This window comes from Acipenser ruthenus, chromosome 23, assembly GCF_902713425.1.
Source record: "Acipenser ruthenus chromosome 23, fAciRut3.2 maternal haplotype, whole genome shotgun sequence".
Classification (NCBI taxonomy): Eukaryota; Metazoa; Chordata; class Actinopteri; order Acipenseriformes; family Acipenseridae; genus Acipenser; species Acipenser ruthenus.
The window spans coordinates 29,955,973-29,980,928 of NC_081211.1; the positions used below are offsets into that span (position 1 = coordinate 29,955,973).

Below are 24,956 nucleotides of genomic sequence, written 5' to 3' on the forward strand. Positions count from 1 at the left end.
TTCCATTGAACTCTATTTTAAATAAACCTCCCTTTCCAAACCTTGTGCACATCATGCCCGAAGGCTGGTCGACACGAGAACCATATTCAAACTTCAGATTCAGTTTATAGAAAACACTTTAATACACAACTGTTTAAAACAACGGGCATTTTTAAAAACAATATACATCACAGTCATCTGTGGAAATAATAAAATTAAATCAGGAGGTGAACATTTTTAAAAGGTACAGTTTTCTTTTCCTTCTAAGCCAACATCCATTCCTGAAATCTTAATTTCTCAGTGAAAACAAACACTGTAAAACGTAATAGCTTTCTTTGTAATATACATAACTTCCCAGCCTTCTTTAAAATTGTACAACTACAAACTTGTCTGCTATGTATCAGACACTGATCCGTTTTAAACGTTCCTGTTGTATGGGTCACAGCGGCCGTTGGTTAGCAAGTTATGAATTTTAGAAGAGGATTGCAGCAGAGTGTGTTAAAATGCTGCATTTCTAACGTCTTCCACTGCATACAGCACCCAGGCACTGGTCCCCTGTTAAAAACAAAAAAAACGTGGTGGTACTGCAGCTGAAAGCAATACAAGGATCATTTAAAGCTAGAGAGGCTCAGCGTCGGTATTGCAGGCGATCCGCTCTAGTACTGAAGTTTAACTGGAAAAGCAGACACGGTTTAACAGAACACAAGATTTAGCGACAACAGAAACCAAAGTCCTTTCAGGAGTGACGAGATCTGGATCGCACAACCTGAACTTCTTAAAAAGGTGCTGGAGGAAGAAATGAATGCAGGATACTGCTGGGGAGATAAAGCAGCACCCGGGCGTGGAGGCTCAGCGGCAAGTCTGTCAGTGTTTGTTGTTCGTTTCTTCTTGAGAGGAGTTTGCAATTCCGTTCTGACTCTGGGTGGATCCAGACCCCAAGCCGTACAGCCGCCCGCAGTACTTCGCATCATCGATGTTATCTTCAAAAAACAACTGCACAGAAAAGAATGCTGTGTTTGAATCACGTGTGTAACAAGGGGTGCATTTATCCAAGAAGTACATTTAACAAAGGGGTGCATTTATCTCATGAGTACGTTTAATACCAGAGACCTCTCTGAAACAAACAGGACAGCTCGGCTAGAACGGGTTCCATTTAATCCTTGCAAAACTCTCTCCATCACTACGAAACATAACCCGTTTTTACAAGCAGCACTTTCGGGTGGATACTGGTGTTGCTATCCAGCTGTTTGTACTGGCTTCACTGAATATTTCTTCAGGCTACTCAATTGTCAATCTTTATTCAACCAGGACAGGAACCACCGAGATGCACCAACATTCCTTTAAAGGAACTGGAATTCATTACATGGGAACTGGAATTGAAAAACAAAAACAGGAATTGACTCGTTAAGATACACTCTAACTGGAAATTAACTATTAAACCAGCATTCTACTATGGGGTTAGATGACAGCTGGTTCATTTAAAACAAAAAGAAACGCACACAATGCTCAGACATGTCTATCACATTGCCAATAACCTGCCTTCCACTTCTGGTCTAAATTCAATCCAGTGTGTGGCCCTGCAGACTGAGAGGAGCAGATCCAGTAAATAGCAGAGGGGGAGCTCCTGCAAGCACTTTCATATTTGAAGTCAGTAAAAGCAGCAGCAATGGCCAGTGCCGTTCCTTTGCGTGAATACCTCTTTCATTCTGAAGAACGCCATCCCAGTGAGCAGCGAGTCCGAGCCAGCCTGGTGCTGCCTGCCTATCCTCTTCAACTCCAGCTGATCAGCAACTTCCTGAAGACCCCCCTTAAGAGAAGACACACACACAGCTAACATCACTGCCACCGATCACTGCGAATGCCAAGGTAGGAACCTTTGTAACAAACCATTACAATGGAAACTATGCAGGTACCAACACAAGTAAATAAGACTAGGTTGCACGTGTTTTTCTGTTCAGCTGTTTCTATTTTGCCAGATATTATTTAGGAGCACTGCAGTGTCGTACAGAACCGACACGGTCTATCTCCAAGTTATGCAGATTAACCAGCAAAAAAGATTGGGAATAACCAATTCACAGGATATAAACTCCCATCTTCTGAACAAGAAACGGATGAAGTGATTCCCACCCCAGTTTAACTGTGACGCAAACACTTCACACCGTGCTGCAGTAACCCCAAGTGGAACAGCAACACGTGGTTGTTTTTCACTCTACCTTGAGGTTCTTACAGCTCTTCATGAGGTACTTCACATCATAGATCGCAGGAAAGAAGAGGTTGAGTATCTGAAAGAATTCGTGCTCCTCCTCAGGCAGCCTGGTGTCAGTGAGAAGCTTCACCAAGTAGCCAAAGTCATAGCCGCTGCGAACGAGAGAGAACAAGGCTCCAGTGACTTCCTGATCGACTCAATGCTTGCATGCTGAAAATATTCAATTTGCTATAGCATGCAGTTAGACCGTTCTGCTGCACATATTCCCTTGAGCCTTACCTGTGAAAGGAGAGCCACTTGACATTTTCACACAGCACTAAACCAGATGTCATGAGGAGCTCGGCAAAGTAGAGAGTATTAATTCCTTCTTCCTCGTGTTTCTTGAACTGCAGTCCAGAGTTCTGCAGCAGATCGATGGAGTCCTGGGAGTACATGTCCTCTCTGGGTGGACAATGTAAGAATATAATTAAACAACCAGTGAACTGGATGGTGAATTACAACAGTTAACCAAACGCAACTGGTTCATTTTAACAAACTTCAGCAGCAGAGAAAGCGTACTCACATTTCAACATCATTTCTGAACGGAATGTACACACACACACACACACACACACACATACGTCAGGTTGAACTTGAAGTTAAACTGCCAGGTGGTTGTTCCAGGTGGGTAGTCCCCGTCTTCATTCATGAAGGTCAGTCCGAGCTGGATGATCTTCAGCAGGTCCACGTTACACCGCAGGAGCTGATACTGGTAATCCACTGTACTGCGAAACTCACCAATCGGCCTCACCACAACTCCTGGGAACTCTGTGTCCTAAACAACATCCACAAAACAACACTGTTGTGATGGATCAACTGAAGCCACTGTCACTCAATTGAATTGACTAACTGTGACATCAATGGAAGTAATGTGTTGTGATGGATCAACTGAAGCCACTGTCACTCAATTGAATTGACTAACTGTGACGTCAATGGAAGTAATGTGTTGTGATGGATCAACTGAAGCCACTGTCACTCAATTGAATTGACTAACTGTGACGTCAATGGAAGTAATGTGTTGCCACTGTGAGAAGCTTGTGTTAACAGAATACTGCCATTTGCAATTTTGATGAATGGTGTGTTGGAATTGGTTCAAAGGGAATTGGAATTTGGTTTGAAAAAGGAATTGACCCAAAACCCTGCTTCAGGGGCTTCGCTCTCACCATGGCAATGAAGTTGAAGCTCTGAATAATCTGTCGGATTTTCCTCATTTCCTCCTCCAGATTGCTGGCCCAAACTTCACAGATGATCTTGCTGGTATCTGCTAGCGCGGCTGGCATCTTGCACGACTGAGGAAGTGACTGAAAAGGCCTCTGAAAATTCTGGAGCACTTCTAGGTAGGCAGTCCGTTGTTTGTACCCTAAAATGTCAAACAAGGACACTGCTGCACAAGTGTGATACTCTAGGATCCATTATCAAAGCAGGATCCACAGCTCTGCTCACACAGTGGCTTTACCATATTAAAAAGGTTACAATACATTCTATGAAAGTTTAGTCACACAAGCCAGGAGAGAATATCCCACGAAATTCCAGGCTGGTTGGTACCTTCCAGCAGTGGGAATCTGATGAACACCTCCTTGTAAAAGCAGCGTTACAGTGACGGGGTTAACTTTACAAAGGGCATTTTATTTATATATATATATATAACGTTATCAAAAATGAGCGGAGTCAATAATAAAAGCGTGACACACAGGAACGTTCGTGACGCGGAACTAACAGTACAACAGAGCAAGTTTCAGTACCGGACAAAAAATAAATAAATAAATACACAGAAAGCGCAAAATCTAAGAAACAAACACTACAAAAAATAATTTAAAAAACCGTCCGATTAATTATCATTTGTAAGTTCAAACAATAACTGCATCGCCCACCGGTACTGTGGGATCATGCAAGGTAAACACAGGACCGCATACCCAAACACTTTCGAGGAAGAGCAACACGCGTGTAGTTACACACACGTTTAGTTTTTGGATCAGAGATACAGTAGGTTCTGTATTATTATTATTAGTAGTAGTATTAACGCATTTAATGCATTATCAAAGCAACATCATTAGACTAAACAATCAAATGAGGAAAAGCAGAATGTGTTTATGCTGCGTCCTCCGTCTTCACTTCTGTTACACGACTCGTTCCGCTTTGAAGTGATAAAACTCTGCCTCACGTGGGCTCCAATGTACCTGCTTAGATGTTTTTTTCCGTTATATCTCTTTTTTTTCGTTTCCCTCGTTTCTGTTGACGCTGTCGTTTTCACTCGGTTTCCGTGTAAATTGAAATGCAATCACCACGCAGGCGCGCTGTTAGCTTCTCGGTAACCCTTGACCCCGGTATCCCTGTTACAGCTCGAGTCACGTGAGAGCTTCGGCCGCGGCTGCAATGCATGCTGGGGCAGGTTAGCTGTATTTACTGGGAAAGGACAGAAGAGACGTGTTCGAGCAATGGATATGCATCTGCAAGTGCAGTCCAGAAAACAACAAACACGCGTTAATTGCATAAAATAGTGCTTTGCATTTTTAGTAATACAATGGTGGAGAAACTGTAATAACGACATCTTATGAAACAGGACGCTCCTAATTTAAATTGAGTGACAGTCCCGTCCAATACAGCACTACGGATACCACTTTTCTGTACCAGTATAATGTATTCAATACCCTTTAGACATACACACACACGTGTGTTACAGGGCAGTACAGTACTACAATGCAAGATTCATTTTTCAATGCAGTATAGTTTACAGTAAGTGTAAACACTATGACTGAAGTACAATATAAACTCGGATGCAGCTACAGTAGTAAGGATTACAGCAGGTGATATCTACAAAGACACATTAGTGCAATAGTGAGAGGGAGAGAGTGTTTTAATAGGTCCATGGGCATTTTAAACAGAATGAATGCAGTGAGGAGAATCTCATTCTTCTTGTTTGCTGAAGAAGCAGAACAGTAAATCAGGGTGGGGGTCATGAAACCCTGTTTTAATGTCACTTAGAAAATCATTTCATACACGCTGGCCTCGTTATTAACTGGGTCCTTTCGATCACATCTTTATAGGGCCTGTCCTTTTCATGGTTCATCTGGCATTGGCATTGCATGATTGTCTTTGTTCCTATTGCTTTGAAATAACAATAAGAAATATAAACTACAGTAATAAAAGTCTCATTGATCTGAAGCCCCCTTGACCAGTTACTGCTGCTTTGTGTCCTTCATCCCCATCCAATTCTATTGAGTTTAGAAATAATACAGCCAGGGTTGCTGGATCTTTATAACTGCCTCAACCAATTTAATATGGAGCCATCCATGAGATGTGTTTGTATTGAATCTATGAGCCATCCATGAATCTATGAGCCATCCATGAGATGTGTGTGTATTGAATCTATGAACCATCCATGAGATGTGTGTGTATTGAATCTATGAGCCATCCATGAGATGTGTATGTATTGAATCTATGAACCATCCATGAGATGTGTATGTATTGAATCTATGAACCATCCATGAGATGCGTATGTATTGAATCTATGAGCCATCCATGAGATGTGTATGTATTGAATCTATGAGCCATCCATGAGATGTGTGTGTATTGAATCTATGAACCATCCATGAGATGTGTATGTATTGAATCTATGAGCCATCCATGAGATGTGTGTGTATTGAATCTATGAACCATCCATGAGATGTGTGTGTATTGAATCTATGAACCATCCATGAGATGTGTGTGTATTGAATCTATGAGCCATCCATGAGATGTGTGTGTATTGAATCTATGAGCCATCCATGAGATGTGTGTGTATTGAATCTATGAACCATCCATGAGATGTGTGTGTATTGAATCTATGAACCATCCATGAGATGTGTGTGTATTGAATCTATGAACCATCCATGAGATGTGTGTGTATTGAATCTATGAGCCATCCATGAGATGTGTGTGTATTGAATCTATGAACCATCCATGAGATGTGTGTGTATTGAATCTATGAGCCATCCATGAGATGTGTGTGTATTGAATCTATGAGCCATCCATGAGATGTGTGTGTATTGAATCTATGAACCATCCATGAGATGTGTATGTATTGAATCTATGAGCCATCCATGAGATGTGTGTGTATTGAATCTATGAACCATCCATGAGATGTGTGTGTATTGAATCTATGAACCATCCATGAGATGTGTGTGTATTGAATCTATGAGCCATCCATGAGATGTGTGTGTATTGAATCTATGAGCCATCCATGAGATGTGTGTGTATTGAATCTATGAACCATCCATGAGATGTGTGTGTATTGAATCTATGAACCATCCATGAGATGTGTGTGTATGGAATCTATGAGCCATCCATGAGATGTGTGTGTATTGAATCTATGAACCATCCATGAGATGTGTGTGTATTGAATCTATGAACCATCCATGAGATGTGTGTGTATTGAATCTATGAACCATCCATGAGATGTGTGTGTATTGAATCTATGAGCCATCCATGAGATGTGTGTGTATTGAATCTATGAACCATCCATGAGATGTGTGTGTATTGAATCTATGAACCATCCATGAGATGTGTGTGTATTGAATCTATGAACCATCCATGAGATGTGTATGTATTGAATCTATCAGCCATCCATGAGATGTGTGTGTATTGAATCTATGAACCATCCATGAGATGTGTGTGTATAGAATCTATGAGCCATCCATGAGATGTGTGTGTATTGAATCTATGAACCATCCATGAGATGTGTATGTATTGAATCTATGAACCATCCATGAGATGCGTATGTATGGAATCTATGAACCATCTAGTTTGTTTTTGCAGGAGTCTGTAGGGAATGCAGGATTGTTTTAGCAAACTGATGAAGACAGCTCATTTTTACTTTACTCATATGCAATCATTATTATACACTCTTGAAGTATTCTGTTGCATCCCAAACTGCTTGTTTCACTGTGAAACGCAGGAAGAAACAGGGCAACAGGAACGCACTGCACACACAACATGTATAGGATAGAGTTTTATTTTCATTTGCATAAAAGGAAGTCATTCAATATTGATTACATACAGATACACCAGAAGCATGTTGTATTGAGACATTGTACAGTCATTTTTATTTTACCAATGACGCAGTTATAATAGCATCACAGTTCTAATGTAGTGGCTTAAATCCCACTTGCGTACACTACGTACTGTACAACTCATATTATTATGAGCAGCCTTTGGATAGAACGACTACCTGAAATGTTTTAAAGTCCACGACATCAGACAACTCGACACACGCAGTCTGGGCTCAGTATAAAGTCTTACAACACGTTCATGGCAAAGGAAACGGGAAGAAAAGAATCTGGATCAGAGAAAGCCAAACCTTTCTTCCAGTCTCCCTGCAGACACTGATAAGACTCGCACTACGAAACAGGCGTGTGGTCGAGTTAAAAACAGGGTTTACATTTCATCAAATTACATGACAAGTAAAAAGAAATACCATTACTCTGAACAAACTGTTATTTTAAAATCCAGATTATTTCATTATTATTTTCTCACACGCACGCGTCCAGGTACAGAGCAGGTCACAGTTAATTAAGCTTTCTGACCGTGCTCATTGCTTTGATTATATTAGCACAGTACATTTTCAGCTTTTGCAAACTGTTCAGCAGAGACCCTGAAATCCCCTCACTTGTCTCTTCTATGAAGCAGCTGCAGCTTTGGCACTGGTGTGTAATCCATCTATTGTCCGCTACTGTGCAGAGCTGGTACAAGCCTGGATGTGAGAAAGCTCTAAAACGGGTAGCAAGAGCTGCAAAGCATCCTGGATATATGAGGCACTGTTAGAAGCCTGAAAAATAAACAAGTCAAAACAATGATCACTATCTATTTTTCTATGATCCGGAAGCATCAGCTCAAGCTGCAGACAGCAATCAACTCGTCTGGATGCTTCACAATCCTCTGGGTTAATTACACCAGAAGTCACTTCACTGGAAACCACTCACTGGGTCAGAAAACCCACTGGCGTCAGTGAATGAGCTGGTATTGCAATTCAGTTGTGTATTCAAAAAACCAAAACACATTATAAACCAACCTCCAAAAAGACTCCAGTGATCAGTGGATTCAGGATATCGCCCTTTTCATTTGCCTGGAAAAAAAAAAAAAAATATATCCATTTAATGAAGTCAGATATTAAGTAACAGCACAAGAAAACAATCTCACAACAGCCTAACACCATTGTAGATACACAATCGAACTGAGAATCGTCTTGTGTTGTACACAAAAACTGAAACGGAAATGGATTGGTATTTAACACAGATCACAGGGATGATTTGGGGCTCTAAAAACATCGGACCTTATTTGAGGTCTCTTATAGTAAAAGCATAGCAACGTGTAATAAAGCACAGGTAAGCGCTGTAAAGACCAGCAAGGCACGGGAAGGCATTTTAATAAACATGGCAAACCAGGGTACATACACTGTGGTAAATGCATTGTACCTTGCAATACAGTACACCTTACCCCAACAGTACTTAAACAAGAAGTGAACTTCTTAGACAGCGATGAAATCTCTTTACATAAAATGATGGTCATCCTGAAAAACAAGAAAAAAACATTGTAATGCACTATGAAACATTGTAATGCACTATGAAACATTGTAATGCACTATGAAACATTGTAATGCACTATGAAACATAAGTAGCAAGATTCATTACAGTTATTATAATGTTTCCCTATGATTTACAAATATACCCTGGTCTACACATCATCCTCCTCCTCTCTCTTTGAAGGATTTTAATAAGCAAGGCGCCCCACAGATGTGCTGGTACCCGACGTGTTCTCCATTAACGAATGGGCTGGATATGTGTTCGTGCTGGTGTCACAGTGAATATGGTAGCAGTCCTGACTGCAGAAGCACACTGTGCAGGGCTGTACGTGCTGCAGTATACTCTGGGTTTAATCAACAGGACGTCTCTTACTGTGACAAACATCTGGCCTGTTCCAATGCCGTGGACTCCAGGTCCCGGCTGTGAAGGATCAGCTCAGCTGCTTTATGGAATTGCTCTATTGATCTGGCTGTCACTTCCGCCAGGCTTCGGATTGCATCCGTGTGAATATCCTGCAAATCAGACAGAGGAAGGCACCTGAACATGAAAAGACCCAAGCACGCGGGTCACACTGCGATGCAATAGGAGTCCTCTATCCATCCCTGCACTGGCAAGGCAAACATATGCTCTCTCTAAACTCAACCCCTTTAATGAAAGGCAGCTCTTACTAGGTATCACTTTCTACAGCACTTTCTACAGCAAGGGCAGCAGTGTGGAGTAGTGGTTAGGGCTCTGGACTCTTGACCGGAGGGTCATGGGTTCAATCCCTGGTGGGGACACTGCTGTTGTATCCTTGAGCAAGGTACTTTACCTAGATTGCTCCAGTAAAAACCCAACTGTATAAATGGGTAATTGTATGTACAAATAATGTGGTATCTTGTAACAATTGTAAGTCGCCCTGGATAAGGGCGTCAGCTAAGAAATAAATAATAATAATAATAATACAGCAAAGCCAACATACACGTGTAATAAGTATTACTGAGCAGAACAAGCCTCACAGCACACTGTGTGCATTGCAATAACCATTCAAGTCAGTTAGTTGCTCCTACCTCAACAGAACTCCTGGGAGCTGCTTCTGTGCTTTCAGTTTCTTCTTCCTTCTCCGATTCTCCAGGGATATGAACTTCAGACATCCAGCAGTGTGCCTTTTTTCTGGCCTGGAGAGACACGTTCCTTTAATTTTTAAAACAGAGGCCATAACTGAATGCACTTTGACTACCAGCATAGCCTTTATTTACAGCCACCTTGAATTAAGAACCCCAGCTGTCCCGAGCCAGCGTAAGTAATCTGTAATAATGTAACAGGTATTGCATTCTATTGAAAGCCCTGAGGACAGCCCGCATGTGCACTGTTCTCACATCCCAGTCTGGGCACAAGCGTACGCGCGATGCTGTTTCCTGACCACACCAGCATGACACCAAACAGCAGCAGGAGTTTTCTAATAAATGCAGCAGACATACAAACCAAGGCAGTGCAACCTGCAATCTGATCATGCAAAGGGCTGTTTTAGTGCAACGGGTTTTATTTCTGTAGGGATTTGATCATTCAGGACATACCCTGCCAAGCTTGTCTGCAGTTGTAGCTACGTGTAGCTCTGCCATGACAGCGGTCAGCTCTTTCACGAACTCCGAACCATCATCATCATCTAAAAACAGAAATATATACATACATATTGCAACTGTTTTCAACCGCGTTTCAAAGAAGCTTCAACTGAAATGCAGAATTCTTTGCGTGCACACGAGAAATGATATCGCTTCAATGTGAACATATTGGAGTATCGATGCATTGCATGAAAGCTTTTCCCATTGATGAGACGATCAGTCATACTGCACTGCCGTTCTACCTTTCCTCTCTTCCTCCTCCTCCTCCTCATCGTCGAATTCCCCCAGTGAAAAGGCTTCTTTGATCAGCTGCAGCTCCTCTTTCAAAGTGGCGAGCTCCTCCCCAGACATCGAGGTCAGGACTGATCTCACCTGGACAAACACAAAGCAAGCACTGAGCCAGGATCTCCACAAGCAGCTGTTTAGAAACCATTCCAGCTTCAAAAGTAAGTTTTAATTAATAATATGTGTTTTAAGACACCTGTAATAATGTGTGTGTGTGTTAATGTGTGTGTGTGTTACATTACAACGCTGCTGATGAAAGTGCTTTACCTTGGCTTCACTTTCCCTGGAGAGAAGCTCCAGAGCCTCAAGGTGGGAAAGGCCCTGGAACTCATCAAACAGCATCCCATAATGAGCTTTCCTACTGGTATCCGTGGCAACTTGCCCTGCTGTTTGTTGCTGTTCTTGTTCCTTCGCCTCCCGTAAAACCTAGATGAGAATGCAAGCAGTCCAGGTGAATTCAAACACAATACACAATCGGGTAACAGCTGTACTGTGTAGGGTTGTTTGACATGCTATACTGTTGTACCAGACAGAATACATGCACACCTAGATGCATACATACTTACAGTACACATACACACATATATATATATATACACAAACAGTATACACACACACACACATACATATATACAAACAATATACACGCACACACACACACATACAATACACACACACATGAAATAAAGTTCACCTGGGACAGTGTTTCAGTTCTGATCATCAGTCCTTTCGTTTTCTTAAACCCTGGATCTCCTTCTGCTATAGCATCCATGGTCTTTTTCCCGATGAATTCTAAAGCATCCAGACCTCCACTTATAACACTTTTCCCCTGAGAGGTAATAACATCAATATGAGCAGCTTGTATCTTGTAAACAGTGATTTATAAAGTACAGGAACCATGACAAACAGCAGCTTGAACAGTGTTTTATAAAGTACAGGAACCATGTCAAACAGCAGCTTGAACAGTGTTTTATAAAGTACAGGAACCATGTCAAACAGCAGCTTGAACAGTGTTTTATAAAGTACAGGAACCATGTCAAACAGCAGCTTGAACAGTGTTTTATAAAGTACAGGAACCATGTCAAACAGCAGCTTGAACAGTGTTTTATAATGTACAGGAACCATGTCAAACAGCAGCTTGAACAGTGTTTTATAAAGTACAGGAACCATGTCAAACAGCAGCTTGAACAGTGTTTTATAATGCCATGCACAGGAACCATGTCAAACAGCAGCTTGAACAGTGTTTTATAATGTACAGGAACCATGTCAAACAGCAGCTTGAACAGTGTTTTATAATGCCATGCACAGGAACAATGTTTTAAGCAGCAGCTTTGCCCTTTGAACGTGTTTTATCCTGCATTCACCTGCAGGTGTAGCTGGTGCTTTATTCTTAATTGCTTGTTGGCATGATGGATTCATCTTTGCTAGTTTTATTTTAATAAAGGGTGCACAAGCTGCATCTCTGACACGAATCCCATACAGCCCCCGAGGGCCCGTTTTCTCTTTTGTCTATTTGCTTTAGAGGTACTCACAGTGCTTTGAACCACGCTGCTGAGTGATGAGAACATGCCCATCGCAGCCCCCACCGGAGCGCTGCTCCCACTGTCCTTACCACTGCCTGCTGCACCTGCGTTTAAACACATAGCCGGCTCTCAATTTAAAGAGTCTTATTTGATTTAGTAAGGTCAAAAAATTCAACGACCTTCTGTATTTACAAAATGAATCATATTATTATTTTAGTGTTACGTTACATTTTCATAATGCATGTTCCTTAACTGGGCTTTTAAATAATGGAACGTGGCAAAGCCAGCGCACAGTGTATTCAGCACATTACCCTGATTGCTTTGTTCAGGGTCTCTGCATTTTAAACACAGCACACAGACCAATGATTCATCAGGTGCTGGACAGTGTCAAGGTCACTTGTACTGCTTCTCACCCTCTTGCTTTCCTTCCTCCCTCACTTTTGTCGACAGGTCTGCAGGGCTCGGAATTCCAAGCGATGATTCTGCTTTCTCAATAACCTGGGAAATCCCTTGACCTTGATAGAACACACAGAGCAGGAATCAGTCAGCACTGCACATGTACTGTATCATGTGACTCAGTAATGCCTGTCCCGAGCAGTGAATACAGTGCTGCTTCTCTTACCGACGGTGGCGACTGTAGCTGACGCAGTGGTGATGAGGGACTTGCCCCAGCTTCCCCAGGATCCCCAGCCCCCCTGGGCTTTCACAGTAGCTTGGGTCTCCTATACAGAGTAAGTGACATGAAGCTACCCAACTCAAACTATCTGTACACTGCACACATCCACATGATAAACAGTAACACAAACTAGCAGGCCTGGTGTACCAGCTTCACTTCCTCCATTATTTAGATATGCTTCCTGTAGAATTGTAATCTACACAGTGCAAAAGACTGGCAAAGCAACTCTGCTGGAGGACAAAGGTTTTCAATTCCACGTGGCACTGGTGACCCACAGTACATACAGGTCAGGAATGAGCAATTATATGTGCATTCATTACTTAATGCATTGCTAGATAAAAACAATACAAACAAATGCCTTGAGACTGGATTACTGTGTATACACCTGTACCATTGTTACCTGTCGTGCATCTCTCTGTGTCTGCTTTTCATACACCTGTACCATTGTTACCTGTCGTGCATCTCTCTGTGTCTGCTTTTCATACACCTGTACCATTGTTACCTGTCGTGCATCTCTCTGTGTCTGCTTTTCATACACCTGTTCCATTGTTACCTGTCGTGCATCTCTCTGTGTCTGCTTTTCATACACCTGTTCCATTGTTACCTGTCGTGCATCTCTCTGTGTCTGCTTTTCATACACCTGTTCCATTGTTACCTGTCGTGCATCTCTCTGTGTCTGCTTTTCATACACCTGTACCATTGTTACCTGTCGTGCATCTCTCTGTGTCTGCTTTTCATACACCTGTACCATTGTTACCTGTCGTGCATCTCTCTGTGTCTGCTTTTCCTCACATGGCTCTTGGGGCTCACAGGGAGGGGGGGTGTTTTCAGGTCTTTTCCGGGTCAGACTGACTCCAGTTACCGCTGTGCCCCCCTTTTCTCTGGACCCAGCCTCACTCTCTATAGAGCCCCCAGCAGCATCATCGCTCTGCAGGGAGAGCTCCTGGCTGTCACATGTCACCCCTGTGACACTGCCGTTCTCTGCTTCAGACATCCTGGAACATTCCTGGAGAAAAACAGTATTTTGTTTGGTAGAAAAAATATGAATACAAATGTGTGCTTTTTATATATATGACAAGACAGCATCATTCATTAACACTGTACATAAAACATACTGGACTTATTTGTGTTTGCATTTATGAGAACTGAGTTGATTTGATTAATAATAATAATAATAATAATAATAATAATAATAATAATAATAAATACTTTTTTTTCAGATTTTGCTATAATAATAGAAAATCACAAGAAATGCAAACAAATTAACATGCAAGGATTATCCGAATTCCACATCCAAATAACCGGCCCTTCAAACTGTGCTGTCCGTAGGAAAGCGTACAGACTAGTGCGGCACAAAGGCTGTATCGCCATGGCTTGTCTTCGTGTTGCTATATGTAAGGACATCATTTCTTCTCTCATATTACACCCAGCGTTGAAATAATACTGCAATCGCATCCTGTGCGCCACGGCAGTATTGTTGGGTATAGTCCTCTGTCGTTGTACGTGGCTCTGATTGAATACCCAGAGGCTGTGCAAGTTTGCTGTATCTGAGATGATGATGAGGAGGAGGAGGAAGAGGAGGAGGAGGAGGCAAATCCAATCTGCATTACTCAAATCCTCCATTCCCTGGCCAGACTGTACACTGTACTATAACCCAGCATGATCTTGACTCTATAACAGCGACTTAGGTTTGACCACGTTCATTTGACCTGCGTGTTATAATATAATTAACCCCATTTTATCCTTACAAAAGCATGCATGAAGTAACAGAACACAGCGCTGCCTACCTGTAGAGTGTGCTTTCGAAACGTGCTGGCAGTACCCTGAACTCCCGCAGCCACGTCACGTCAGCTTTGAAATGTTTCCACGCTATCAGTTTAAAAACAGGACGTACGCACTTCAAACGCGGCTTCCGTTTCCGGCTGCACAGGGAGAAGGCGATGGTACGGGTTATTATTTTGGTAATGAATGTATTGTGTGTTACTCGTTTTTAAACTGTGTAGCATTGTTGCTTCTTTGTGAATAACCCTATATCGGTACGTTTGATCACAGTGTGCATATTTTGTCAGGCCACACGGGTGTTTGTTAGACGAGTGCTGTGTGATATACAACCTGTCTTGTAGTCCTGGCTTTTGTGTTGAGCTTAATATGTCATTTTAAGAAAAATACATTGAGGAAAATACAGAAATTATGATTGTATTCATGAAATATATACAGTAGATGCCGGTTATTACCAGCAACCTTGATAAAGTCAACTCTCGGTTATTAACAGCATTTTCCCAGGAACCAATCCCGTCCCGTAGACTTTAATGTTAATTAAATGTTGATATTATTACTGCACGCCGCTATTTGACTACTTTCTATCTAGTTGCCACTTGCATGATTTATGCGCATGCTCTATGCAGCTTTTATAACTTCACAACTGTGTAAAAACCGGACTGAGGCAGAATCGTGGCTTTGAAACTGGATACGAAGCGGCACGCTATGTTTGGGTATGTCGTGTTAAACATGTTTATTTTTTAATGGTAACATTTAAAACACATGTAGTTCAGTGCCATATTTGTACAACTATAGTCTATATCGTTCCATATAAATACACTTGAAAACGGGGGCTTTTCGTTTATTGGCAACTTTCGGTTAATGTGTCAAACTATTACTGCGTTTTACCTTTCGGTTCAGGCGGTGAACGCCGGATGTACTAGTAGCCACTAGAGGCCGCTACAGGGCGCGAAACAGATGGTGTTGAAGTAATAGTGAGAGAGTTCGTTTTATGGGTAGGTTTAGTGGTGGGGTTAGGTGTCAGGCGCATATGACGTGGTGCTGTTAGTCATTCATTGTAAATGAGGTAAGCTGAGTGAAGGAGTAACATGGAGTTTAGTTCAGTTAGTTCTGTTGAAGAAGGTGTCTGGTTTTTGGATAAAGAAGACAGAGAAGTTACAGAAATGTTGCGTAATGAAGCAGTGTTGAAGACAGAAGAGATTAAAAGCGGGTTTGCCTTTTGGTGCCGTAGTTGTCTGTGTTAGCTACAGCTGTATTTCGTTTTATGTATTTGTAAGTAAGTTTGGAATTGTTTTGTTTTCCGCAGTTTGTTTTTCTTTCTATTCATATATAATAAAGGTAAAGGATGAGAAATGTGAAGTGTACCGTCCCGAGCTGCTTCATATGAACTGAGCCTTTAACTGAATAGTGCATCGTATGCTAATGTTCCTGCTGGCCCTGAACGCTGAAGAGAAATATATTTGTATGTGTGTGTGTGTGTACTATGCAATGCTGTAATTAAACTGTAGTAATTAGTGCTTTTCTGTTTTTTCTTTTCCAGAAGCGATCACATGTTGAAGACTCCCTACATAGCTTATGTTGAACTTGTTTCATGAGAACACATTTTTTTCTTCTTTCATAGGTGATCGAGTAACTTCTCCTAGCTGTGATGTTGCTGAAACACAACACCGCTGCAATGGTTTGGGCGCTTGCGTTTTGCGCTTTGCTAGTGTTTGCTCTTGAAGGTAAAGCACAGAATACCACAGAACAGTGGGCACGAGAGCAACAACGCAACGAGACCGTGCTTCCTTTCCAACTTCTCGCGAGGTTGCCAGCTCGCCGTGACGTCATTGTCAGGGAAGGCTCCAGTGCTGTGATCGCCTGTAATGTTACTGGAGGTCAGGATGCACGTGTTGTTTGGTACAACTCCAAGGGACACCTGCTGGAGGAAGCTGAAGAGGCAGGTAAGATGTCGTGTCATGTCCTGTATTCACAAGTCAGGTGTATCTCAATACATTATCAAAGGGCTTGCTCAACTCTAGAGAGCACTTGGGTCAAAGAGAAATATTACATGTTACCAGAAGATGACCCGCACTAGTGTAGCATCTTCAAATAATAATAATAATAAACAAATATGACTGTTCATTTTCCTTTTTAAAAGCTGTAAAGTGAGTGCTGGTCGTCTTTATGTAACATGCCAGTCAGGTATATAACATTAAAGGACTTCCAGAACTTCTCAGAAATCCATTGTGAGAAGCTTCCTCCTTCACTGGCAGTGCTGCCATGTGTAACGGAGGAGTGTGTGGATGTGCCCAGCCCCTTTGGAAGGACTGTATTGAGTGTATATGTTTTGTGTTTCCAGGAGGAAAGTGGCTGGTTTTGGACAGGGGAGTGTTGAACATCACTGTGGTTGCTTTTGAAGACCGAGGCCGCTACACCTGCATTGCGCACAGCTCCTCCGGGAGCTCAAACTACACCATCACCCTGCGTGTGATCTCCACCCACGGTGTGATGGGGCTGTACTACGTGATCGTGTGCCTGGTCGCCTTCACCATCGTGATGGTCCTCAACGTCACCCGCCTGTGCATGATCAGCAGCCACCTGCGCAAGACCGAGCAGGCCATCAACGACTTCTTCCGGACGGAGGGGGCCGAGAAGCTGCAGAAGGCCTTCGAGATCGCCAAGCGCATCCCCATCATCACCTCGGCCAAAACGCTGGAGCTGGCCAAGGTGACCCAGTACAAGACCATGGAGTTCGCTCGGCACATGGAAGACCTGGCTCGGAGCATCCCCCTGCCTCCGCTCATCCTCAACTGCAGGGCTTTCGTGGAGGAGATCTTCGAAGCCGTGCGCGTGGACGACCCGCTGCACCCGCGGCAGGCAGGCAAAGGGGGCCGGGCCATCGGGGGCTGTCCAGACAGGGTCTTCACCATCGAGTCGGGACAGGACGCTGTGCCCCCTCAGCAGGGTCAGGAAATAGCAGTGCAGGCGTCGGTCCACCCTGCATCGCACAACCAGCGAGACATGGACACGGCTTCCAGCAGCAGCAGCTGTCATTCAGAGCAAGAGGAATCGACCGCTGTCATGTTGGACCCGAGCGAGCAGAAACATGTGCTTTATTAACACGCCGGACAGCACCGTGCAGCAGTCTTCTTCTCTCCCATCTGCTTTTATATATGTAAACTGCTCCGTTCTCCGCTCACTTGGCAGGCAGACCCAGTCATTAGGTTTGCGATGCTGTGAGCAGTGAAGGGTTGGTGTTGGGTTTAATCTTTTTAGTCCAGTGCATTTTAATTTTAAGGATGAGCAAACTGCTAACATTTAAAAAGATAGATAAAAATGATAGGAAAAACACACAATTAATCAGTGAGATGTATATTTCTAGTTTCATTATCTATTTATTCATTCTTTCTGTTGGTGCTAAAGTGTGTGTAATATATATATATATATATATAAATTATAATTTTTACTCTTCAAGATAATGCAATGCAATACCCATTAGGTGGTGCTGTTGTACACATTTTATGGTGCATTTTAGTACTACCAGCTGTTTCTACTAATGAAACGATCTGACAGGAAATGAAAGGGGTAAGTAATGGAGATTAGTTTTAGTCATTCTCAGAAATGAAGATACAACATGTGTTTTCCAGTAAGGAAACCATACAAACGGTGCTCAGACTTTACGTTGCTATCCATGTCTGTCAGCTGGCAAAGTAAGATGTGCATCCTTGAATGGTGCAATAGCAAGGGAGAGCTGTATTTGCAGTAGTAAATGCATCCTCGAGGGAGAGCTGTATTTGCAGTAGTAAATGCATCCTTGAGGGAGAGCTGTATTTGCAGTAGTAAATGCATCCTCGAGGGAGAGCTGTATTTGCAGTAGTGTTTAGGCTCTTATTGAAGTCTCTTTACCTGCCTTTCTGAAGCACTTCCAGAAGGAGGCTTTCTGGAGCAAACTGGACACCTCTTTAACAAAGTGATCTGACTGCCCTTCTGTCCTCTGGGCTCTGCGTGATTAAAAGGCTGTCACAGCGCAGTGCGAAGCTGACATCCTTTTTGATTTGACCAGCTGTGATGAAGTGTGTGTTTGCTTTTATTTCTCCAGATGGTGGTTTTAATTCCTTTCGCAATGCCTGTGATGAGACGTTTCAGCAGTGAAATCCCCGAACATTACATGAAGCATTCATAGCCGTGCAGTGGGAACCCCTTTAATGTGTAAACACTGTTTTGGGCTGTTTCAGTGGACTTCGTTCCCACCCTGATCTAAATGGTTTAATTGAACCTATTTAAACCTCCATCCAGACCCGGGAGTCGTTCATGATCTCGTTGTACCTGTTAAACCTGGAGTGGAATGCCCCCCAGCACTGGGATGGGACACCCTTATAGGTTTTGATGATAGGAATTGCAATAGAATTATTTTTTTTATCCCTTCTAAAACTTCACGATTTCTATAAATACCAGGGAGGTGTTGACATCAGTACAGATCCTGAGCCTCTTCTAAATTCCAGTGAATAGCTGTAAAAGACTGCGAGTCCTTTTTAATAAGCAAACCCTTTTACAGGGATCACAATAATTGGGCAACTGTCAGCCGCGCGGAAAGAACAACAAAGGAACGAGCACAGAGCCGATTTCCTTGTCAGATAAAACCGCTGCCTGTATCAGGGACTCTTCTAATGGGTGGGTTTTTTTTATCCTAATGATAAAGGTGTGTCATTCTATCAATTTGTATTATTATCATTAATATTTCACAGCTGTTCATTCTGGCTGAAACACTTCTGCAAACACGTATTTGAAAAAGTACCGTGTTTGTGCTTTAGCTGCCCTGCTGAACAGAATACACCTGCCAGGTCAGCCGTGATGCTCCAGGATGAAGTTGATGGGTTAGTTAGGAGCAGACTGAAGGTTATTAAACTTGTGTAGAGTGAACTATAGAGCAATTTAGTCGCGAGGTCATTCCATTCCAGCAGCCTTACTGCCTGTAAAATAATGGACTGTGTAATGAAATAATACAAGAACAGGCATGTTAATAGGATGTGCCAAATACCTTCTATAAATGACCGTAACCAGCATGACCCTCAAGTAGACACATTTGTCTTTTTAATACTTTTAAATCCAGGGATTTTTCATACGTTTATAAGCATGGTTTTGATGGTATTGGTTCTGCACATTATTCAGTGTGTCTAGAAGAAGGATGTATTTGTACGTGCTGTATTGTGTAATAGCCTAAACCTGCATCCTTTAACACATGTATATTCAGGTATATTTCGTACAGTTTTCTGTATGGCTTTTCTATAAATGAATGGGTTGTGTGTGTGTGTATCGTGTATAGTATTTCTGTATGTAGTTTTATGCATTAACCAACAAAGACCAGACCATGCCAGTGTGCCATGTAGAAACGTACCAGGGCAGGTTTATTGTTGGCTAGTTTTTGTGTTAATAAAGTACATGTTTAACTGTTTCTAACCCTCTGTGCCAGCTGGTAATCTGTGCCCTGTTTGCAGTGCTTTTTTAAATTTCAGTGTCACACAATATAAAATCGAGAAGCTCCCGTAATGGCATTGAGTAAAGCAGCTGTTAAACTGATGCCAAGGGAAATGGAGCCAGACATGTCAACCTTTCCTGTTCTTCTCCTTATTGAACAGTGCCGGCTGCTTGGCAAGTCATTAGGAGGAGCGGTCAGGCTGGCATCTGTCCTGCTGGACAGCACTTCAGCTAACCCTGATTAAAATAAGAAAGGAGCTGGACGTCATAATAAAATAGCTCTGTACTGCTAACAAGTCTCGTGCATCTGTACAGATGTGCACCTAACAACACAGCACTGTACAGTACAAGAGCACAGCAGTATTGATTTGAATTGGGAGCAGTAATGAGAACGTCCCTCCGTACCCTCGTGCCCCATTCCAGTGGCCATGCTCCCCTTTTATATTCTGATATTTTAAAATTAGGATGACCGTTCTATATTGGAATGAAATTCAATGAAACTGATACACCGTATCCTTCTGTATAATGAAAGTGAAAACCTAATCGAACTGGAGAGGCTGGTACAGGCTTGATGCAAGCCTACAGGGAGGCGTTGGTGCAGAATTGTAATGCATTGTGTAGAACTGAACTGCCGAACTTCAGTAGCATGATGTCATATACCCATAGTACATACAGCTGGTCCCCCACACCCTCTATATTTATGCCTTATATATAAAAGGCAGCAGCATTGCAGCCCAGGATGTCTCCTCATGGCCACCCTCTTTTGAGATGAGTCTCTGAGGGCGATCGCAGAGCACCAGGCTGGGGGACGGGACCCATCAACCCCCTGCAGGGAGACACTGCTGCACAGGAGTCGAGGAGGAGAAAGGAACTACAGGCATTCTGGAAAAGGGAAGCACTAAATTGAAATACTGTCCCACAAATCATTTGATAAGGAGGCGCTGTAGCCTCCCATTTATATATATTTTAACCAGTAATACTAACAAAGGAGAAAGGCTCTAGCAGTGCTGTTATGTATGATACTAGACATCAAACAGCATCAAAGAAGATCCAGTCTCTCAAGATCACTCACTGTGAGCTTGAGGGAAGAAATCGAGAATGGCAGAGAAAGTTGATCTTTAACTGCTGGGAAGGCTTGATCTTCCATCGCACAAAACTGACATTTCATTAAAGGACAATCTAAAACCCGGGTGGGGTTCAATCATTTGGGATTTACTGTTAAGAACTGAACCCAGACAGACAACAAGCATGTTTATACCAAGATCTGGAAACCTGGTACCAGTCATTCCCCCAGGCAGGTACTATTACAGATCTTCACCATTGTTTAACCTGCTTGTGATAGGATAACTGCCTTGGCAGGAGCACGGCCGTGCCCCTTATCATGGAGAACTGCTTCAATGATATCCCCGCGGGAGAACTGTTCATTATAGCACAATGGCTTTTGGAAACTCATAATAACCATGCAGTCATTGAATGCATACTGATGCATTAATAAGTACATCCCAATCAGTTCCTATTATGAAACTCATCTACGATATCAGTGCATGCAGATAATCACAATTCAGGCTGATGGAGAACTTCATTACGCGGGTGTGCTGTGAGCATGATAATCATTCTTGCACACAGGCAGAACGGAAACCTTGCCACTCCATTATACACCAATCACTCTGAAGACTCTGGAACGTAAAGGGAAGCAATAACAACAGGTGTGCTTTTCTCCATTTTAATAAGATTTTATTTTCTTCCTGTCAACACATGACCACTGTCTCCAGGAAGTAAAAATGCCATGTTCCATTGAAACAACAACGCAGATGCATGTAGATATCAGCAACGTATCCCCTGTATAAACACTTCACTGATTACATGACCCGGCTGCTGCTCTAGTTCCCTGTTCCAGCCCTGCAGCACAGCGAGATGGACTCTGACTTGAGTCCAGACTACACGATCGGGCTCATCAATGCAGCCGCTGAAGAGGGGGAACGGCACACTTCTAGAAACCATTAGCATATCTGTAAGAGATATTAGTGCACTGAACCACTATGTGAGGTTTAACTTGGAGGAATCATGCAAAACAGAGATAACCAGAGTTATTAGTTATGCCAGACGTGTTATAGACCCATCAATGTAATCGTGCATGCTGAAGCACAAACTGCTTTTGTTCAGAATACAGAGAAAAGCTGCTGGACTTCATTATTCAACGGGCCTTGGAGAGCGTGCTGTGATAATGGAGCCCTTTATAGCAGTTAAGATGTCAGCTAGAGCTGAAATAACTTCATCTTGTAACAGAAGAAAATAACGTTGAGTACAGTTAGCTTGGGAAAGTAAGCTGACTTTTTTAACAAAGTAACCACTGCAAGTATCGGGCTACAGTAGTTCTCACGGTTGAAGAGCATTTTCAAACTAATGAAGTCATAAAACTAGTAAACGAATTGGACACATTTCGGTGTCCTTGAATCTTTCGTTTAAGGTGCTAGTCTGGAGCCAGTACCTGCTGGAGAATGCCGGTGTGTGATTTTTCTTTTTTTTCATGGTCTGCAGGAATCTCCTCGAGTTAGGATGCTGCGGTGATGTTTGCAAAGCGTTGACTCCGGTCTCGAATCCTCTCCTGGTTTTCTGATGTTAATGCTACAGAATGGGAAACTAGTGGCTTGATGGTGTTTAAGAACGTGGATTGACATGAACAGGTGTGTTTGCTCCTTTCAGTAAACAGCAGTGTACATTAAATGCTGGCTTAAACTCTAAGGATATGCCTCTCTATTCCTTCACATCCAAGAGGCATGTACAACTATGTCCTTGTATAAGAACTGACTGTAACAATTTCTCATTAATTGCTTCGCCCACGCTTGCATGATATTGTCATGTTTTAATGGAGAATGTCACGATGAATCAGAGCGGCTCAGTAAAGCTGATAGTAACTGTGGCTCTGCTGTGGAGTGTGTCATTTCATCCAGCTCCTTTCTACAGCACAGAAGCTATTTAGCAAGAAAATTAGTTTCACAGAAATACAGCGTTTCCAAAGTGTGTCAGTGTGTGTGTGAGAGTGTGTGTGTGTGAGAGTGTGTTTCTGTGTCAGAGTGTGTGTCAGAGTGTGTGTGTGTGTGTGTGTGTGGTATCATCCGAGCTGTGCCTCATTAAGCCGTGTGTGGGAGGCCATTCCATATGATCAGAACCTTGGAACAAAGAATTCAAAAACCAGGGCAGCTGTAACTGGGAAGCACAGTCAGATGTGTGCATGTACAGTGTATACAAATAGTCCAGGGAGAAGGAGGCAAGAAACTGGCAAAAAAATTAATTAAAAAAAAAACCTTTACTAAATGTCCCTTCCTACATGAAGGTAAGAAAATAATAGTCAGAAGCAGCGTTTCAGTCTTTTTTTTTTTTTTTTTGGAGATGCTCTGAAAGCAGATGACTTTGCGGGATGACACAAGCCTGATATCTCTGAAGTGAAGGGGAGTTGAAATGCCCTAATAGCAGGGCTTGGAAAGCTGTCACGTCTCCAGAGAGTGGGGTGATTGTTGAGGCATCTTGGACTCCCTCTAATGACAACGTCAGAGTTGCTAAGGCAGGAGCAGCAGTTACCAGGGCTGTGTCCTTTAGAAGGGCTCAGTCGCTTTCATTTATCTGAAAAAGCAACCGTTTCAAACATGGGGCTGCTGAGGAGTCGTTGCTCATACTGGGGTGGTACTTGTAAGTGCATAAAAACACATTCTGCCAGCCTGCGTGTAACTTCTGGAAGTGGGTAGGGCCCTGATAAAACATGCAAATGAAATCTTTACGGATGCCTGTTGCTCTGCACACCTCGTCTGCCTGGGTTATTAACTAATAATAATAATCATCTATCAGCCTCATAAACCGTAAAACTACATTTCTAGAGCAGATGATACAGTTCTTCTGAAAGTCAGTCAGTTAATTGGATTTTCACCTGTGTGGGTGTCAGTGTGTGTGTGAGAGTGTGTGCGTGTCAGTGTGTGTGAGAGTGTGTTTCTGTGTCAGTGTGAGTGTGTCTCTGTGTCAGAGTGTGTGTGTGTGTGTGTGTCTCTGTGTGTGTGAGAGTGTGTGTGTGTGTGTGTGTGTGTGTCTCTGTGTGTGTGAGAGTGTGTGTGTGTGTGTGTGTGTGTGTGTCTCTGTGTGTGTGAGAGTGTGTGTGTGTGAGTGTGTCTGTGTCAGAGTGTGTGTGTGTGTGTGTGTCTCTGTGTGTGTGAAAGTGCGTGTGTCTCTGTGTGTGTGAGAGTGTGTGTGTGTGTGTGTGTGTGTCTGGTATCACTGAGCTGTTCCTCATTAAGCTGAAGCAGATGCAGGTTTATTGTTAATGCTGCTCGATGGATTCAGTGTTTTGGAGAGTTTCGTTCTGAATTGGCAGGAGTGGATGAGCTAGCTTTGTTTGTTTTTTGTGTTGCTGTGATGATCTATTGTACCCAGCACTATGTGTATATATATATATATATATATATATATATATATATATATATATATATACAGTATATGTACATAGTGTATTTATAAACAGATGGTGTTTCTCTGTGTTTTTTGATTATGCTTCAGATACCACACTTTGAAAATCAACAACCGAGTCAAGATTGTTATAATAATAGAAAACACTAGTGGAGGCTTTGAGTAAATTGTTGATGCTCATAATGCATCATGTCTAAGACTTGTGCACAGCAGTGTGTGTGTATAACATATATGAAATAAACTTGGTGCTGTTGATATGAATGGAGTATTGTGCAAGTTGATTTGCTGTGCAAGGCTGGTAAGTTAGAGTGTGGTATTAATGACTGCATGAGAGGTCTAAGAGCAGCACTGTTGACTGGCCATGCATTAAAACCACAGTACAAGAGCTCTATTTATTCATTT

General features: G+C 42.5%; 3 protein-coding genes across 8 annotated transcripts; 1 reads left to right on the forward strand and 2 right to left on the reverse strand.

The window, feature by feature from the left end:
- Positions 1-98: 98 nt before the first annotated feature.
- LOC117964577 (CCR4-NOT transcription complex subunit 8) lies at positions 99-4,579 on the reverse strand. The gene is made up of 7 exons (XM_058997241.1): positions 4,402-4,579; positions 3,388-3,584; positions 2,806-2,999; positions 2,465-2,626; positions 2,193-2,337; positions 1,676-1,786; positions 99-972 (listed from the first exon to the last, which is right to left on the reverse strand). Exons 2-7 carry the CDS (start codon positions 3,502-3,504, stop codon positions 844-846), a joined length of 858 nt encoding a protein of 285 aa, XP_058853224.1. The 5' UTR covers positions 3,505-3,584; positions 4,402-4,579; the 3' UTR covers positions 99-843.
- Positions 4,580-7,214: 2,635 nt separating this feature from the next.
- LOC131699679 (protein FAM114A2-like) lies at positions 7,215-14,764 on the reverse strand. Of its 2 annotated transcripts, XM_058997243.1 has the most exons (14): positions 14,654-14,764; positions 13,624-13,872; positions 12,813-12,912; positions 12,604-12,705; positions 12,200-12,294; positions 11,362-11,496; positions 10,935-11,093; positions 10,625-10,754; positions 10,338-10,426; positions 9,831-9,938; positions 9,154-9,293; positions 8,696-8,768; positions 8,271-8,324; positions 7,215-8,027 (listed from the first exon to the last, which is right to left on the reverse strand). In XM_058997243.1, the coding sequence occupies exons 2-14, from the start codon at positions 13,858-13,860 to the stop codon at positions 7,929-7,931; spliced, it is 1,521 nt and encodes a 506-aa protein (XP_058853226.1). In that variant the 5' UTR covers positions 13,861-13,872; positions 14,654-14,764; the 3' UTR covers positions 7,215-7,928. The 2 variants fall into 2 exon arrangements, with proteins under 2 accessions (XP_058853226.1, XP_058853225.1); XM_058997242.1 differs by lacking the exons at positions 13,624-13,872; positions 14,654-14,764 and adding an exon at positions 13,267-13,615.
- On the forward strand, positions 14,697-20,084 carry LOC131696578 (microfibril-associated glycoprotein 3-like). Of its 5 annotated transcripts, none has more exons than XM_058997246.1 (3): positions 14,697-14,809; positions 16,186-16,588; positions 16,987-20,084. In XM_058997246.1, the coding sequence occupies exons 2-3, from the start codon at positions 16,294-16,296 to the stop codon at positions 17,745-17,747; spliced, it is 1,056 nt and encodes a 351-aa protein (XP_058853229.1). In that variant the 5' UTR covers positions 14,697-14,809; positions 16,186-16,293; the 3' UTR covers positions 17,748-20,084. The 5 variants fall into 5 exon arrangements, with proteins under 5 accessions (XP_058853229.1, XP_058853231.1, XP_058853228.1 ...); XM_058997248.1 differs by having other exon boundaries at positions 14,727-14,809; positions 16,267-16,588; XM_058997245.1 differs by having other exon boundaries at positions 14,738-14,827; positions 16,267-16,588.
- Positions 20,085-24,956: the final 4,872 nt, after the last annotated feature.

Bases quoted from the DNA above. Each gene is read 5' to 3' on its own strand.
- LOC117964577 (XM_058997241.1), bottom strand. From the start codon at position 3,504: ATGCCAGCCGCGCTAGCAGATACCAGCAAGATCATCTGTGAAGTTTGG. The intron at 3,000-3,387 runs GTGAGAGCGAAG...GATGTTGTTTAG, and splicing joins GCTTCAACTTCATTGCCATG to GACACAGAGTTCCCAGGAGT. The intron at 1,787-2,192 runs GTAGAGTGAAAA...TCTTCTCTTAAG, and splicing joins AGAGCTGTAAGAACCTCAAG to GGGGGTCTTCAGGAAGTTGC.
- LOC131696578 (XM_058997246.1), top strand. From the start codon at position 16,294: ATGTTGCTGAAACACAACACCGCTGCAATGGTTTGGGCGCTTGCGTTT. The intron at 16,589-16,986 runs GTAAGATGTCGT...TTGTGTTTCCAG, and splicing joins GGAGGAAGCTGAAGAGGCAG to GAGGAAAGTGGCTGGTTTTG.
- LOC131699679 (XM_058997242.1), bottom strand. From the start codon at position 13,566: ATGGTACAGGTGTATGAAAAGCAGACACAGAGAGATGCACGACAGGTA. The intron at 12,706-12,812 runs GTAAGAGAAGCA...TGTTCTATCAAG, and splicing joins AGCTACAGTCGCCACCGTCG to GTCAAGGGATTTCCCAGGTT. The intron at 8,325-8,695 runs GTAAGGTGTACT...TTTTTTTTCCAG, and splicing joins CTTGTTTAAGTACTGTTGGG to GCAAATGAAAAGGGCGATAT.